At 42.9% G+C, this 15,874-nt stretch overlaps 2 protein-coding genes across 9 annotated transcripts in view; both read right to left on the bottom strand.

Annotated features, from left to right (window-relative positions):
- LOC3292014 (uncharacterized) overlaps positions 1–10,873 on the bottom strand; it is a 48,222-nt gene extending 37,349 nt beyond the window's left edge. Inside the window, exons 1-2 of one of the 6 annotated variants that reach the window (XM_061656886.1) lie at positions 10,416–10,873; positions 8,721–8,848 (exon numbers count right to left, since the gene is read on the bottom strand). The gene's annotated coding sequence lies outside the window, so the exon portion shown is untranslated. Of the gene's footprint in view, positions 1–8,720; positions 8,849–9,770; positions 10,004–10,038; positions 10,302–10,364 lie in introns of those variants that run through there. The other 5 variants (XM_061656891.1, XM_061656888.1, XM_061656887.1 and 2 more) reach the window with 5 other exon arrangements.
- Positions 10,874–13,654: 2,781 nt separating this feature from the next.
- Positions 13,655–15,874, bottom strand: part of LOC1279002 (Kv channel-interacting protein 4) — a 95,856-nt gene continuing 93,636 nt past the window's right edge. For all 3 annotated transcript variants that reach the window (XM_061655824.1, XM_061655823.1, XM_061655825.1), the window contains one exon: positions 13,655–15,834. In XM_061655824.1, the coding sequence (XP_061511808.1) occupies positions 15,724–15,834 (111 nt within the window). In that variant the 3' untranslated portion in view covers positions 13,655–15,723. The remainder of the gene's footprint in view (positions 15,835–15,874) is intronic.

The following is a 15,874-nucleotide window of genomic DNA, read 5'->3' as shown; positions in this document are numbered from 1 at the left end:
GAATGCCTTCCTTTCCAAGACGATATGAACAAAAAAAAGGGAAGGCTAGGCGTCGAGATCCCTCGACCCACGATCATCATGTCGTAGAATGGTTCTACGGATCTACAGCCTCCCTCTCTTTCTCTCTCGCTCTCTACGGAATGTATGTCTGTGTTTGCGCAACCATCCAGTCCAGCCAGTCAGCCGTTGGAGTGATCACTTATGTCTAACGCGATCTTCTCCATTTGAAAGCATGGCGTTTGAGTAGCATTAACACACTATGAGAATTGGACCACGTGCGATTGGGAAATGGAGATTTTTTTTAGTACCGCTTCTATGTGTTCATGTTCAAAAGTGTATTTTACACGAGTGGTTGAGTACTGACTTCTTAGACGGGCGGTTTTGGAGTGCCAGTTTTGGTTGGATATGCGAATAAATATGCTTTGTGGATCCTTATTAGATTATCGCACAAATATAACCAATATTATTCCTACCTTATTCCCTGTGCAATTCATAGGAAAAGAAGATCCATTTTGATATTGTTCCAAACGGAAGAAGTGTTTGGTTATCCAAAGCTGAATGACATTTACAGGGTTTCACACTTTATCTCAAGACCGCGGGACCCCTTCCCGAATCTGTCTTAACCAAAGCCAAGATTGTGGTATGATGCTTGAAATCGTTGATGATACTCGAAAACGTTGATGATACCTGAATTCATCGGATGCAATGCTGAATCTGCGGCACATTTCTCGAAACACACTGGTCCGCGCCGAGGACATGCGGTCGAATATTTTTTTACACGGATAACCTTTGTGTACATCAGTCTATTAGAAACACTCAATTATCCTTTTCGTTTTTTTTACCAAAAAAAGACAATTTAATAACATGAGTGAATGCATATTTGTTTAATTAAAATATTTACAAGTGTTAAGAAAGTAGTTTGAACTATTTAAATCATCTTTTCCTGTAAAAACACGAAAAAATAATTCACTGTTTTCAGTACACTGATGTACACAAAGGTTATCCGTGTAAAAAAATATTCAACCGCATGTCCTCGGCGCGGACCAGTGTGTTTCGAGAAATGTGCCGTAGATTCAGCATTGCATCCGATGAATTCAGGTATCATCAACGTTTTCAAGCATCATACCGCAGTCTTGGCTTTGGCTAAGACAGATTCGGGAAGGGGTCCCGCGGTCTTGAGATAAAGTGTGAAACCCTGTAATCTACCGTGTCCTCCTGAATCTCCAAGCACCAAACAAAACATACCCTTTTAACGTAAAACTCCAACAAATTTCGGCAAGCTACCGTAGACAAAAACAACCGACCAACGAATGTTTAAAGAGTCAAACACCGCATTGTTTATCCATGTTACACAATCGGCCGGTTCGCATGCAGATTGACCTGCTGAAACGGCATCACATACAATAAACCACACACATGCGCGACGACACAATTTGCATATGACCGTTGGAACGTTACACGTTTTCACTGCGCGGCGGCACCTCCACTGTGTCCCATTCACGACCGTCACCGCTGCCACCCTGCTAAATGTTGCGCGGTGACGAATGTGCAAAGAAAGTGGGTGATGATCGACAACACCGAGGAAGCGTTTGAAAGAAACGATCCCATGGAAAGGGCGGCAGGTGAGAGAGAGAGGGAAAGGGAGTGCGCACGAGTGGGAAAGCATAAAAATAACCTCGAATTAGTGCACGCTTAAACTCGCGTTTGCTTAAAGCCAACCACCACCACCACCAACAACCCCAAGCAACACGCACACGTGTGTGCGCGCGCGCGTCTTAGATGCTCTTGCGCATGCATGGGGGGTTCGCTTCCCTTTTCTGCCGATCAGCTGGCGGCTAGTGGTGGTGGTGGTGTTGATGGTGGTAGCTCGATTAATCGGTCCGGTCGAGGTGCACGGACACGGAGCCGCACGCGCAACATGATCCCTTCCAGAGCCAGTGACATACTGATCGTTTTGGATTTGCTTTGTTGAGAAGTTTACCCATTTTCCTCCATCATCGCGCAAATCATTCGCGTAGATGATTGGTGAACGATGCGTACAAGGTGAAGTGAATCATTTGATGAGATGAAGTTTGGGGGATTGCTCAACTAATAATTATTAGCGGGGAAAAAGTTGTCAAATTAGCATCAACACTGGAAAGTTGGATATTAATGGACATTTCAATGTTGTCCCTTATGAAATATTTTAAAATGTAATACCTCGATTTTTATCGATTTTGAACTAAACGTTGAACTTATAAAAGGCACAAAATCGCAAGGCAGGAAAATTAACAGAAGGCTGAAGGTGTTGTCAGTACAACGATCCGTAAACGAATGATCTTTATTTTGACATTCAGATTATCGCACAGTTGTCACGGAGATGGTCATATTCTGATCCGGCACATTGAGCACTATGGTCTTATTAGGGGTCAAATCTCCAGGATATTACAGCTCGGCTATCCTGACAAACAAATTGACCTCAATTTGAGCGGCTTTACTGTAGAAATCTTCAATACTTATTGAACAGAGCTGGCATGAGAATAACTCACATACTTTCAATCACAACTGCTTTTCTGACCAACATCTCCTCCGGAAGTCTTGCTGAAGTTTACAGAAGTTACAGCCAAACATAAGGACGATGATGATATCGAAAGGTGTTGATCCGGAATGATGTCGTCATATGATGCGTAAAGTTGGGTCAATTTCAAGGTGTGTGTCAATTTCAATCACAGCTGCTTTTCTGACCAACATCTCCTCCGGAAGTCTTGCTGAAGTTTACGGAAGTTACAGCCAAGCATGAGGACGATGCTGATATCGAAAAGAACTGATCCTGAATGATGTCGTCATGTGATGCGTGCGGTTGAATCAATCTCATAGTGGGTGTAAGTACTGCTGCCGCTGATCGGCATCTCCTCCAGAAATCTTGCTGACGTTTACAGAAGTTACAGCCAAGCATAAGGACAATGACGATCAGGATGAACCTGAATACTGAACGGCACCACGATGATTGTTGTTCAACAGCTCAGCATGCTACAACTGATGCCACAGCACTCGAACATGACGCGGCGGTAGAGGGTGGTAGCGGGGTCAATCCATAAAGTGGCGGAAGGCAATACACACGATGAATCGGAGGTGATGACAACACGGCATGCGGTGCACATGCAATAACAGAAGTGATGCGCGAAGTTTTTCCAGTATTCCAAGTATGAGCGATGATGAAAGAATAGCCAGCGGCCGTATTCATACTAAATGGCGGCGCCGCCATTGTCGTGCAACATGAACAAGATGGCGGCCACACAAAATGCAAATGCTGGATGGCTGGTGTCTATGCGGTTGCAGGGATCGAGATCGTTGCGGCTGGTGAATCTGGCGTAATCTGGTCTAGCCATGAGGCAAAGTTGCCTAAACATCGAATTTGCTGCCTATACCGGCAAGCACACACAGAAGCTTCTCGTTTTTGCGCATTGCAATGGCAGATGGTAGCGTCATCTCACACACAAACAAACAAACTCTTCGATACACAATCTTGTGCCGTGCTGGATTGGACAGAAAAACAGGTGCAGGCGATAAGACGTATCCCACTTCTGAGATGTAAAACCTCGATTTTTATCGATTTTGAACTAAACGTTGAACTTATAAAAGGCACAAAATCGCAAGGCAGGAAAATTAACAGAAGGCTGAAGGTGTTGTCAGTACAACGATCCGTAAACGAATGATCTTTATTTTGACATTCAGATTATCGCACAGTTGTCACGGAGATGGTCATATTCTGATCCGGCACATTGAGCACTATGGTCTTATTAGGGGTCAAATCTCCAGGATATTACAAAAAAGATGTTAAATTAAGATTTTAAACCAAGTTATAGAAATTAAATTATTTAATAAAATTTTGGGAATAACACGATTGATTGCAAAAATCACTGAATTGAACAAGAAAATCCAATGTACAGAATAGTGATGGGTAAAGTTGGCAAAAATCCGGAGTCGACTCCGATCCAACTCCGATTATTAAGAAACTGACTCCGGAAGGTTACTGCCCATTATCCGGAGTCGTCCGGAGTCGTCCGGAGTCGTCCGGAGTCGTCCGGAGTCGTCCGGAGTCGTCCGAAGTCGTCCGGAGTCGTCCGGAGTCGTCCGGAGTCGTCCGGAGTCGTCCGGAGTCGTTCCGAGTCGGAGTCGTCCGGAGTCGTTCGTAGTCGTCTGGAGTCGTCCGGAGTCGTCTGGAATCGGTTTGAGTTGTAATCATCCAGCGTACATGCGCAAAGGGAAAGACAAAAAATTATAACGAAATGAATTGCGTGATATTGCACCGTTGACTCCGACCGACTTTGATTCCAGTCGACTCCGGACGACTCCGGACGACTCCGAACGACTCCAGACGACTCCAGACGACTCCGAACGACTCCAGGTAATTCCGGACGATTCCGAACGACTCCGAACTACTCGTAACGACTCCGGACGACTCCGTACGACTTCAACTCCGGGCGCAACTAGTGGTTCAGATTTTGACAGCGTCGGAATCGGACTAACAATAGCCGGAGTCGGATCGGAGCCGTGGGTGCGCTCCAAAGAGCACATCACTAGTACATAAACAAGTCTAGCTGATCGTTTCCCAAAACTTCCTGTCGCACTAAAGCGAAAAAGGTGTAAAAGGAGAGCCTGAAAGGCGCTGAAGGGTGCAGGATCAACAACAGACAACCTGCACAAAGGTGAAAGAAACCCGAACATCTCAACAAGACAAGTTTGTGCATGTGTGTGTGTGTGCGTGTGTTGTGAAGCACGGAAAGGCGAGTAGAAGGAGTGAAATGATGAGACGCATAAAGCAGAATTGTCGAGATTTTTGTTCCGACTGATGCTGTTGCCTTCGCCCTTCGTTCTGCTTCCTTTCTTTCTTATTTCTCCATTTGCTTTTCCATCGAGCGCACGCGAAGGACCTGCCCCTGCGCGAGGTGGTTAAGTGTTGATGCGGTGTTATTGCTTTGCTGGCCTTTTTTCCCCGTTGAGACAGGATGCTGCTGGGATGCTTATGTTGTTTCAAGGGGAGAGGAGGAATGGTCGACCGTTGCTTAAAACCACACAGGATGTGAGGTTGGTTTTTGGGCGCGTAAGGGCACAACGCACAGGTACAATAATATTGAGCTTTTCGATCTCTTTTCTTCCCATTTTACACATTCGCTCGATCGGTGCTGTTTTTCACTTTCTTTCTTGGTTGAAAAAATTAAATAAATGTTCAAGGACTTTGGTGTTCTTTCACGCAAGCATAGTTTAGCGAAAAAGGTCAATAACAGCAAAGCCTTCAACAAACATCTATTGTACTTTTGAACAGTTCAAGCCTCGGTTAAAGTATTCACTAAAGGAAACATAATGTTTTGAAGCAAATTATTTGATCAATTTGGATGCAATTTTCAAACAATATAACTTCAAGACCAAACATTTCATTACAGTAATTTCCATCTCATACCCTTTTACTCCCACTTGGTGGTGTGGTATGGATTGTTTGGGAATGTGTCACATAACGATCACAGCTCTCATTCATTACGGCTTGAAATGCAATAAAATGCCAACGTGTCAACCGTAGCTGCCTATCGTTGTGTTTCCTGTGTTTCCTGCACACAAATGACCTATCTTCTCCCCTGCTATGACGAGGGTCTACTGATTTATGGGTCTTTTAACATTCGCCAGCCCTCATAGTTGAGATGCGCCCATGATCCCATGGCGGTCAGCGCCATTTGAGGGTGGTCAGTGCAATTACGCGATGGGTGTTTGAATGTATCATTATTTGATGCATTCTGGATGTATTAAAAGGTACAGCTACTTTCTGTGGAACAAAAAACCACAATCTATTTCCTTAATTCCTTCGAAATGAATTATTTACTCGAGCGTGAAGTAAGCCAACCATCATTGAATTTAGAAATGGTAGAAATGCGATAGGAGTCACTTAATTTTGTCAGATGATAACAAATTGCCGTCAAGTCTTTATGATTAAAAAAACAATCATGAAATTCTTGAGTTTGAATTCGTCACATGAAATATTTAAAATTTGTGAAAAAAATTGGTCAAAAGGAAAAGCTTAAAATTTGTACTGGGGCCCTTCACGATTCTTAGGTCCCTTTCCGTTTGAAGCTCGTAGGCTGAAATTTCAGCCTGTCAGCTGTTTGCATTGTATAGCAGTTTTCGAGCAGCTATCTAAGTGAGTATAATATACAGGTGGGCTTATCCCAAGGTGTATGAATTTAGAAGGCTGATTTTTATCGCTTCTGCTTCTGAATGAAGATTGTAAGAGTGTTTTGAGTATTTGTCAAGCCTCCAGAAAGCTCGTTGGAGCAAAAGTTTTCACTCGTTCTGTCAAATAGTGATGTTCAAAATTGGTTATGAAAAAATGCTATGAGACCACCTGGACTACATACACTTTGATTCCAGATTCCACCACCTGATCTCTTTAATGCACCTTGGGATAAATGTAAAACACCGTGTTTTCGAGCAGGTACTCGAATCTAATTCTAGCTTTTAGGCTAAAATTTTCTAGACTGAAAACCGCAGGCTAATTTTTTGTGTGGTTTTGTATGGATTGTTTACATGATTTCAGCCTCCAACTGTCAAACTCCATACAAAAAACTAACTAGAATCGTAAAGGCCCCCCTTGTCAGCTTTTTGTATGGATTTTGACAGTTGGAGGCTGAAATCATGTAAACACGCCATACAAAACCACACAAAAAACTAGCCTGCAATTTTCTGTCTAGATTATTCTAGCCTCAAGGCTAGAAAAGGCATTCGAGTACCTGCTCGAAAAAATGGCAAAACAAGGTGATGTTTACATTTATCCCAAGGTGCATTAAAGGGATCAGGTGATGGAATATAGAATCAAAATGTATGTAGTTCCAAGTGGTTTCATAGCATGTTTTTTATAATCAAATTTAAACGTCACTTTGTGACAGGACAGGTGAAAACTTTTGCTCAAACAAGCTTTCTGGAGGCTTGACGAATACACCAAACAATCTTAAAATCTTGATTCAGAAACAGAAGCGATAAAAATCAGCCTTCTAAATTCATTTACCTTGAGATAAGCCCACCTGTATATTATACCGACTTAGATAGCTGCTCGAAAACAGCAAAACAATGCAACCCAGCTGACAGACTGAAATTTCAGCCTACGAACTTAAAACAGAAAGGGTTGGACTGTTGGATTTTACCCATACTTTGTCCTGTATTTAACTCATTTTCTAAGGTAAAAGTCATGACAGTCATAAAAGTCAACCCCACTATCTCCTTAGGTTGGAAATGTTTTCTATTGAAATTGTACGCAGCGCGAAACAAAACTTCGATTCATCGCGTGCTTCGGGTGCTAATGAACGTGTGTGCCCCACTTGCAACCCCTTTTACACCCACCCCACGCAACACGCATGACCATCCCCCGCCGTCCATCCTCTCCCTGCTCTCACCACCATACACACTTTTGCAACCACCACTTTACCACGCGGAGAGTTCAATTTCTCTGCCTTTACTCCAACAGCAACACACACACACGCCAGAGCACTCCCAGTGGCCAGCCAAACTAACAAAAACCAGCTGGTCGCCCGTTTAGCCCCGGTTTAGTAGAAGGGCCTCTTTGTTTCGAAGTTAACTACTTTTACAGCGGATGTAATGTGCGCGTCGCGTCTCTCTTGCTCTCAGGCTGTTTGTTACTCTTTCTCTCTCTCTCTCTCTTTCTCTCACACACCAATACACATCTACTCATCATCGTTCTTAGACATTTGAGAGAATCTACTCCAAAACGCTTCTATTTCACTTCCGTTTCATCTTTTCTCGCACCATTTCTCTCTTTTTCTCTCTCTCACTCTCTCAATTGCAGGGCGATTGAAAAGCCGGCTATCGCGTACGCCACGCAGAACCCTTCCCCACATCTTTAGCACGCACAACCACCTTTAAGGGGAGCTGGTGGTGTAAAAAGAAAACAAAGCACGGTATCGGCCGAAACGGGAAGGCACATCCCTTCTATAACCCTATCTGGTCACTGACATTCCGACTCCAAGAGACATGCCCGTTTACATGCCCCACACGTCATGTAAGGACACACACGTGCGCGCAAGGATACTTTGCTACAAGAGACTCCCCACACACCGACAAAGAGTGCACACACACACATACGAACGTGCGCGCCGTTTGTGCGAACGTCATCATTTATCGGGAAAAAAACGATGTTGCGTGCGAACAAAGAAAATCCAAAGGTCCTTTTTTGGTTTTGGATTGAATTTTGTTGCTGAAAACTTCAGACAACAACCACTTTTTCACATTTAAAAGTAGAATCTATTTTGAAGACATTTTTTTAAATTATTTCCAATGCAGTTTACTGCAGGCAAACACCAGCAAATAACGGCAGGGAGGAAAAACTTTCACTTTTTGCCTTCCCACACCTTCCCAGTTTATTGAACTTTGCGGGTGTCCTTTGCAAGGATACGTGCAGCGCGTCGTAGCCTGCTTAGAAGGGGAATGGGCTTTAAAATTCGTTAGAAGCAGCATTTTTATTGGCAAAAGTTGCTAAATTTGAGAGAATATTAATCAAAATACAATATTCGATAAGAAATAAAAAGATATTTAAAAAATATATTCAAAAACCCCGTACATTAATACAACAAAATATTAACAGTAACCATCAATATTTGAAAAAAAATATCAAAAACAAAGACATTTATATCAACAAAGTTTTGTGCAAGGAAAATTATCGTTTTCATTCTCGTGCTTACCGTTGTTTACCACCGTATCATGTTGTTAGGAAGGTGCTGCTGCGGGATTCTCCGTTTATAATGCCGGTCCGGTTGATCAGTCTGCTGCTGTGGAATGCATCTTCAATGTCTGCAACAGAAGATCCGCTCTGTACACAGCCGTTGCAAAAAAAAATAGGAAAGAAATAGAAAATAAAACACACATCAGCACACGAAACGCGCGTTGATGAAGCAGCAGTGGGGACGCTGCCGGAAGCAATGAGGGATGAAAATTTGGCAGCCGAAAACAACACACAAAAAACACACTGTCATTTAAAGTCCACACAGCGCACAGACACACACAGAGCAATAGAGAAGGATAGAAGCGCACACACACAAGCAGCAGTGTCACACACACAAACGCGCGCGTACATCGAACGGGATATGGAGCGGACGTGTGCACGGCTTGCTGTGATTTGTTTTCTGTTTTCCTGCTCTACTCCTTTGTAATTGCTCTCACGTACTAAACACGTCCTCTATTGTTTCGACCCTCGTTGTCCCAAGCCCTCCCTCATCTCTCCTCACGTCTAGGCGACGCACTGTGTAACATACGTCACACGGCAAATCGGCACAAACGCAACTACACACACACAAACACGCTCGAAGAAGTTCGCGCTTCTCTTTTCCCTTTCAATGCTACCGCACAACCCTTTTGTACACACACACACCCCGTCGCACCCAAAAACAAAAAACCCTTTACAAGCACTGGTGCGCTCTCCCACACTACCCCACTGACCCTTTATTGCACCCCCTCTCCCTATGAAGTAATGTGTGTGTGTGTGTGTCGTCGCACGATTACTGGTGCTCTATTGCTTCCCGTTTGACAGTTTTCATATCGAAAACTGTTCGATTTATGATGCTACATTGGCGGCGGTGGGAGGTGGAGATTTTGTAATAATCCGCGAGACACCGCCAAGGAAAATGTAATTCTTCCTTCACACTCACACAGCCAAACATTGATGCACAATAGCACTCGGATCGAAAGCGGTCCTTTTGCTCACTCTTTCACGGACAGAACGCGGTGCGCTTCACCCCTTCTCTTACTGCTCTGCTCCCGTCGCTCAGTGGCCTACGCGGAGGATTCCCCCGTTTTCCTTCACCACCACCACCAACACCACCGCCGCCACAATATTCCTCGGCAGTCAGCAGCATCACCAATTCGGACCAATCCGCACACACACACATACAACAAGGTTTGGCACTACATCCGTCGTTTCGCGACGATCGCACAAGATCCACAGCAGCAGCGCACTGCCCCATCTTCTCTCCTGCCTCTCAATTAATCTTCATTTCAACAAACCCAACATCTTTCTCCCTTCTCGCAACACACACACACACACCAATCTTCCGCATACCCCCACAGGAGCGAAGCGGAAGGTTTAGGAAGAGCGTATACTGTGCGTGTGTGTGATTTTTTTCGCCCTTTGGTTGAGCGTAGTTGGCTGTGTTTTCTGCACCACCGGCACTGTATCGTGGATCTGTGAGGAGGGACGTGAGCAACACCATCCCACCACCACCGCCACCTCCACCAAATATCACAAAACGCACTCGCTGTGCGGGAATTGCACGAATCCAAATCCCACCAGCACACACACACACACAGACATACACTCACAACGCACGCACGCGAAAGCGCGATTTTGTAGATTTTTAGCCTTGGCAACGCATTATTTCTACCTTTTCGTCGCCAGCAGACACTCTCCTCGCACACTTGACAGTTCTCCTGCGGGAAAGATGACAACTCCGCACTGACATCCGGATCTCGGCTTGCCTCTCTGTGTGTGCGCCTCTTGTATTCGCTACAATCGGGAACAAGAAATGCGTTCTCCGCGGGCTTGCTGAGGGCAACCAAGAAAGCAAAAAAAAAACGAACAACCGCACACTTTTAGTCGCCCGTCGTGACGGACTCGGGGCTTTTCTTTGTTGAGACGCTAGGCCGCTAACCACCGCGAGAGCGCGTGTACACCACCGTCCGGTCGGTCGTGCGAGATTTGTGAGGCGAGCACTATTGTACAAGTTCACAAACGAATGGCGAATGCCACTTTGGAGTGGCGATGCTGGCCTTTGCTGAAATCTGCTTCACTCAAGCGGGTTTCGAAGCGTGCGCCCCGTTCGTGTGTGTGCCGCCGACAAGGCCGACACAGGCTTTTAACCCGGAGTGAAGTATTGGATCCGGGGGTATGGGTGCGCTGACAGGTGCGCGCACAGGCCGCGGCTACACTCATGCAAAGGGAAGCGTTTTTGCGTGTGGTTGAATGGAATCGGTGTAGATGGGGAACACGACCATTAAATTCAATGAATATGAGTTAAACCTCATGAAAATAATGATAAGTTTCCTGTTGCACATGAGACGAATTCATTTAAAGGGGTTTCTTAATAATATGAGAACAACCCATAGAGTGAAAGGCTTTCCGAACACTTCATGTCCAAGCGTCTGGGATTAACTGTCAAAATAATTTGAAATGTTTCGAAATGAAAACTTCCACTGTATGAATCGGCCGTTAATTTTATTGCCCCAGTTAAAGTTGATTTGATTGAAACACTTTTTGTTTATTTCTTTCATGATTGCTACATTATCGTATTGCCAATATGTATGTTTGTCCATGCGATGCGATCTATATGAGAATGGTTCCACGTCTAGCTCTAGGAATCATTTGAATACTTTTTTTTTCAAAAGATCTTAACTGAATACCAGCAGTCCATTACAGGCGTCCCCCGAGTTACGACCCCCTCGAGTTACGACGATTCGCAGATACGACGATTTTGATTTTGACAGTTAAAAGTTGTCATTGACAAGAAATTGATGTATTTTTTTGAATTTCTAGGCTAATAACCGTTATACACACATTTCCAAAGATTCCACAACTACTCTATCTTGAATATCTATATTGTGTACGTCTTTTAAAATATAATTATTACATTATCGAACATTATTTTAAATAAAATACACGATATCATAGATTCCAACTCTTCAACTTCGGTTATAAACTTTATATTCATAGATATTCGACATACGACTTTTTCGACTTACGCCTTGCTTTGCGACATTTTTTCGGTCCCAAATACAGTCGTATCTCGGGGGACACCTGTATTATATTATATGCTGATTCCCAAGTGCCACAAACCCACTACACGACCACTAAATGGGTTCCAAACGGCTCAGGCTCTCACCCAAAAAAGAATCTATAAAGACTTCGTTTAGCAGGCGGTAAATGACTAATGCATTCTAAAAATAGCAAAAACGCTGGCACCACCATCTGTTGGTGAGACAGCCACACAGTGGAGCTTTCCTAGCTTTGAAAACTTTCTCCTTCCCTCTGTACTGTTGTATGCCCAAGCGCCACAGATTAAGCTTAAACGACTGGAAAATTGAATATCCATAGAAAGAAAATGAAAGCTCCACAGCTTCATTGGTTTGATCAATAGATGACGTATTAAAACTGATTATTATATTGCTATCCTTTTCTTGCAATGTGTTTCGACAAGTTTCATCTTATCATGACCTATATAGCCTTCTAACTTTCCGAGCAAAAATCTATATGAATGGTCGTGTGGTCAGATACTTGGGTACCGACACCAACGACCAATACTCAAATCTCACTTGCTTCAGTGCTGGTGGTTTCTATTGGAGTTTAGTATTTAAACAATCGTATCGCCGTTCTAGTTCTAGCGATGCATAACTTCAATGCGAAACCATACAACAGTACAGAGGAAATGAGAAAGCTCTCCTCCAAGCGATGAAGCTCAACTGGTTGGGGTATCCCACCAACAGAGAGCGCCACCAGCTTTTTCGCTATTTTTAGAATGCATGAGTTGTTTGCCGTCTGCTAAACGAAGTCTTTCTATATTCCGTTTAGGTAGAGAACTTGAGTCGTTTAGAAGCCGTTTAGTGGTCGTTTAGTGGATTTGTGGCACTTTGGTGGTTTTTGTAGTAGGGAATGCCTACCAAACAGTAGATTTTGCTTCAGCAGAATTTTGCTTCCTAAGCATAGTAGCCTATGCCTTCTGACATAGTAAATAGTTCATAGTAAACCACCAAATGAGCAAGTTGACTTTTGTTTGCTCTCCGTTTGAACTGTAACAGTTTTGCATTGAAGTTATGCATCGCTAGAACTAAAACGGCGATACGATTGTTTTAATACTAGACTTCAATGTGAACCATCAGAGCTGAACTAAGTAAGATTTAAGTAATGGACGATGGTGCTATTATTGACGTATCTGACCTCACGGAACATTGTTATAGATTTTTGCTCGGTCATTTACAAGGTTATGAGTTATTGAGTTATATTGAGTTATAAAACGCCATCTATTGAGCAAACCAGAGAAGCTATGGAACTTTTGTTTTTTTTTTCTAATGATATTTGATTTCTCAGTCGTTTAAGCTTAATCTAAGGCGCTTGGGTTTATAAAACCTTTTTTTAGAAACAAATGTTTTAACCCTTGTCCTAATGTACAAGTTATTTAAACCATAAAACAATTGACAACACCGTAACACAAAACTACTACAAACTAACTTTCATATAAGCTTAGTAGTAAACAGTCATCTTAGAATCTGAAGCCGCTCTCGACGTTAAAAAAAGAGGCATTCGTTTAATTATTTTGTATAAGGGACTCTTTATTTCATGATATATTTGAAGTACAATTTTCGTATTACAAACATCGAAACAACTGAAATACGGATCAATTATTATTTTTCTTTTGTTTTGATAAGGGAGATTCTTGTATTTCCTTTTACTCGGTGCAGGGTGTGTTTTGTGTTCTGTGTGCTTGTTTCTGTGTTTCACTGCCTAGTGGTAGTGTTGTGTTGTTATCAAGTTTTAATGTTTTATCATTCACTACACCGGCTGGCTAGAATCTACTCCCGTCTACTGTTACACGAATGGTGTTTTCTGGTTTTTTGTTTTCTCATTACTCACTTAAGACAACAATGACATTGTGGAAACATTCAGACATTCAAAAGGGTAGGATTGTTGTTTCTGCAGTGTTGTTTCATATTCACCACATTCGGTCACTCTAACCTATGCACACATACACACATACTATGCAGAGAGTGAGTACTTACTGTACTAGGATGAGAGTACGGTTTTATATTGAATAAATAACAACATTTTGTCTCATTCACTTTGCTTGCATAATTTAAATTGTGTTATCATTTGCGCCTTGATTTTTCCCGTAATCTCTCGATCTTTTTATCATTAGTGGGTTTCGGATGGTCCTATCCCTCCTGCCCTGCCCGCAACCTAACGGACTTTCCTTAGGAAAACCCCTGTAACAAAACCGGACTTGAAAACACATTGCTCTATTCCTGCTGTTTTTTTTTTTTAATGTCATTATCCAGTTGTTCTTGCTTTGCATCATGCGTCAACAATTAATCTCGTCACACAATACATTATAAAACAACCTAGTTAATAAAAAAATACCCTGAAGCACACATTGGTTTACCGGTTTTTCTTTTGCTGTGTGTGTCCACGTTTTAAAAAACGACAGCACTATAACAACGCACATACGCATATAAAGGGTAGGTACGGACGACATCGTTGCAAAACAATAGAAACAACGGCGGAAGTATTACAAAAAAGGGGCGGCATATGGTCGCGCCATCTTGCGGCAACCGCATAAACCAGTCATTCACAACATCTAGGTTAGTGTATGTCTACCTGTGTCTGTGTGTGTGTGTAAGAGCGGGAGAGGATAAAGTTGTCCATAGGTAGATAGTATTTAGGAATTCTCGTAACGGGTAACGGCTCCAAAAAGTAGGAATGGAGTAATTATTTCTATAGAATCGAACGTCAAGGAACGTGTGGTTTAACAAGAGTGTGAGTATATGTCTTCTGTTCTTCTACTCTCTCTCTCTCACACACACTTACACGTTCTCTGATCAGGTAAATATAAGAATTAGTTGTAACGTGGAAGTGTTTAGATATGGAACAACAATGGTCACACCGGATGCTACGTATCCGGTTTAAAGTTTAATTTGAGGAACAACTTTGCTATACGTGTAAAGTAGTTACTGGGAAAGAATGAGAGGGAAGGAAAAGCCGTTCACGTTTAAACGCTTCTTAACATACTGCTATCTCAACGCTTGCTACACTGTGTGAAAAGCAGTGTCGGAGTGTCAGAGGCTCCTTTGATTTTTCCCTTTTTTTTTGGTTGTTGCTACAAGCTACAAGCTTTTCAAACCATGACAAAGAGGAGAAAGTCAGCAACCCTGTAAGACGGTGTTACTTTTGTGTTTGAGTGTTTAAGTGTTCTAGGGGGTTTTAAGGTACTGGTATGTTCGCTAAACATTAGTTTTGTTTGGGGGAAAAGGATACAAGTGAAGGATAAACAGCAACAATAAATCATTTCCCTCGATTCTGCGAATCGAGCTTTTGCAACGTGCATTGCACCAAGCACACCTAACGGATGCGATAATATTAAAGAGCTTTTAAGATTACAACAACAATATCACGTTTTGAATTAAATAGGGAAGTAGGAAAGGACTGTGCTTCTAGTTACATATAAATGTTCTGGTTTTGTTAAACACCTTCAAAATATGTTCTTGATTCGTATCGTTCGTACACATCGGCTAAAAGCTTTCGGGTTTTCAATTTCCCAGTAGGATGCACTCACTCCCTCTCAATGCGGTACAGTAACAGGAAATAGAATCTTCGAATAATGGGTTTCAACATTTTAAGCATCATCTCTGTGTGTTTTGTGTGTGTCTTTGATAGGTGTGTTTTGACATTGAATTTTGGGTTAAAAGTTGCATAAAGATTTGAGTGTTGTTTTTCGCTGCCCCAACCCCATGCTATCCCCATATAGCATTATTCTTTTCATTGGTGGATGGCTCGAAGCTTATCCAACTGCTTCTTAAAAATTGAAGGTTTCTTCTATACGCCACTCGTGGATGGTGGGATGGACAGGATCATATTGCATCATCCGCAGCCCACCCTAAAGACGAGGGCCTAGCAAAGCTGAAGCACGTGCGATATGCTGGGATGGTTTAGAAGATGGTGTCAAACACGGCTATCGATCGGCGGATGCTTTCGTCCTTCGTGCAGCATTCGATGAACTCGTCCAGCGTTATCTTGCCGTCACAGTTGCGATCCATTTTCTACCCGGGCAGGGAGGAAGAAGAAAACAAAAGGTGAATC

Source organism: Anopheles gambiae, chromosome 3 (assembly GCF_943734735.2).
Source record: "Anopheles gambiae chromosome 3, idAnoGambNW_F1_1, whole genome shotgun sequence".
Lineage (NCBI taxonomy): Eukaryota > Metazoa > Arthropoda > Insecta > Diptera > Culicidae > Anopheles > Anopheles gambiae.
Note: the sequence above shows the minus strand (reverse complement) of the source record. Positions and strands in the feature narration are given on the sequence as shown.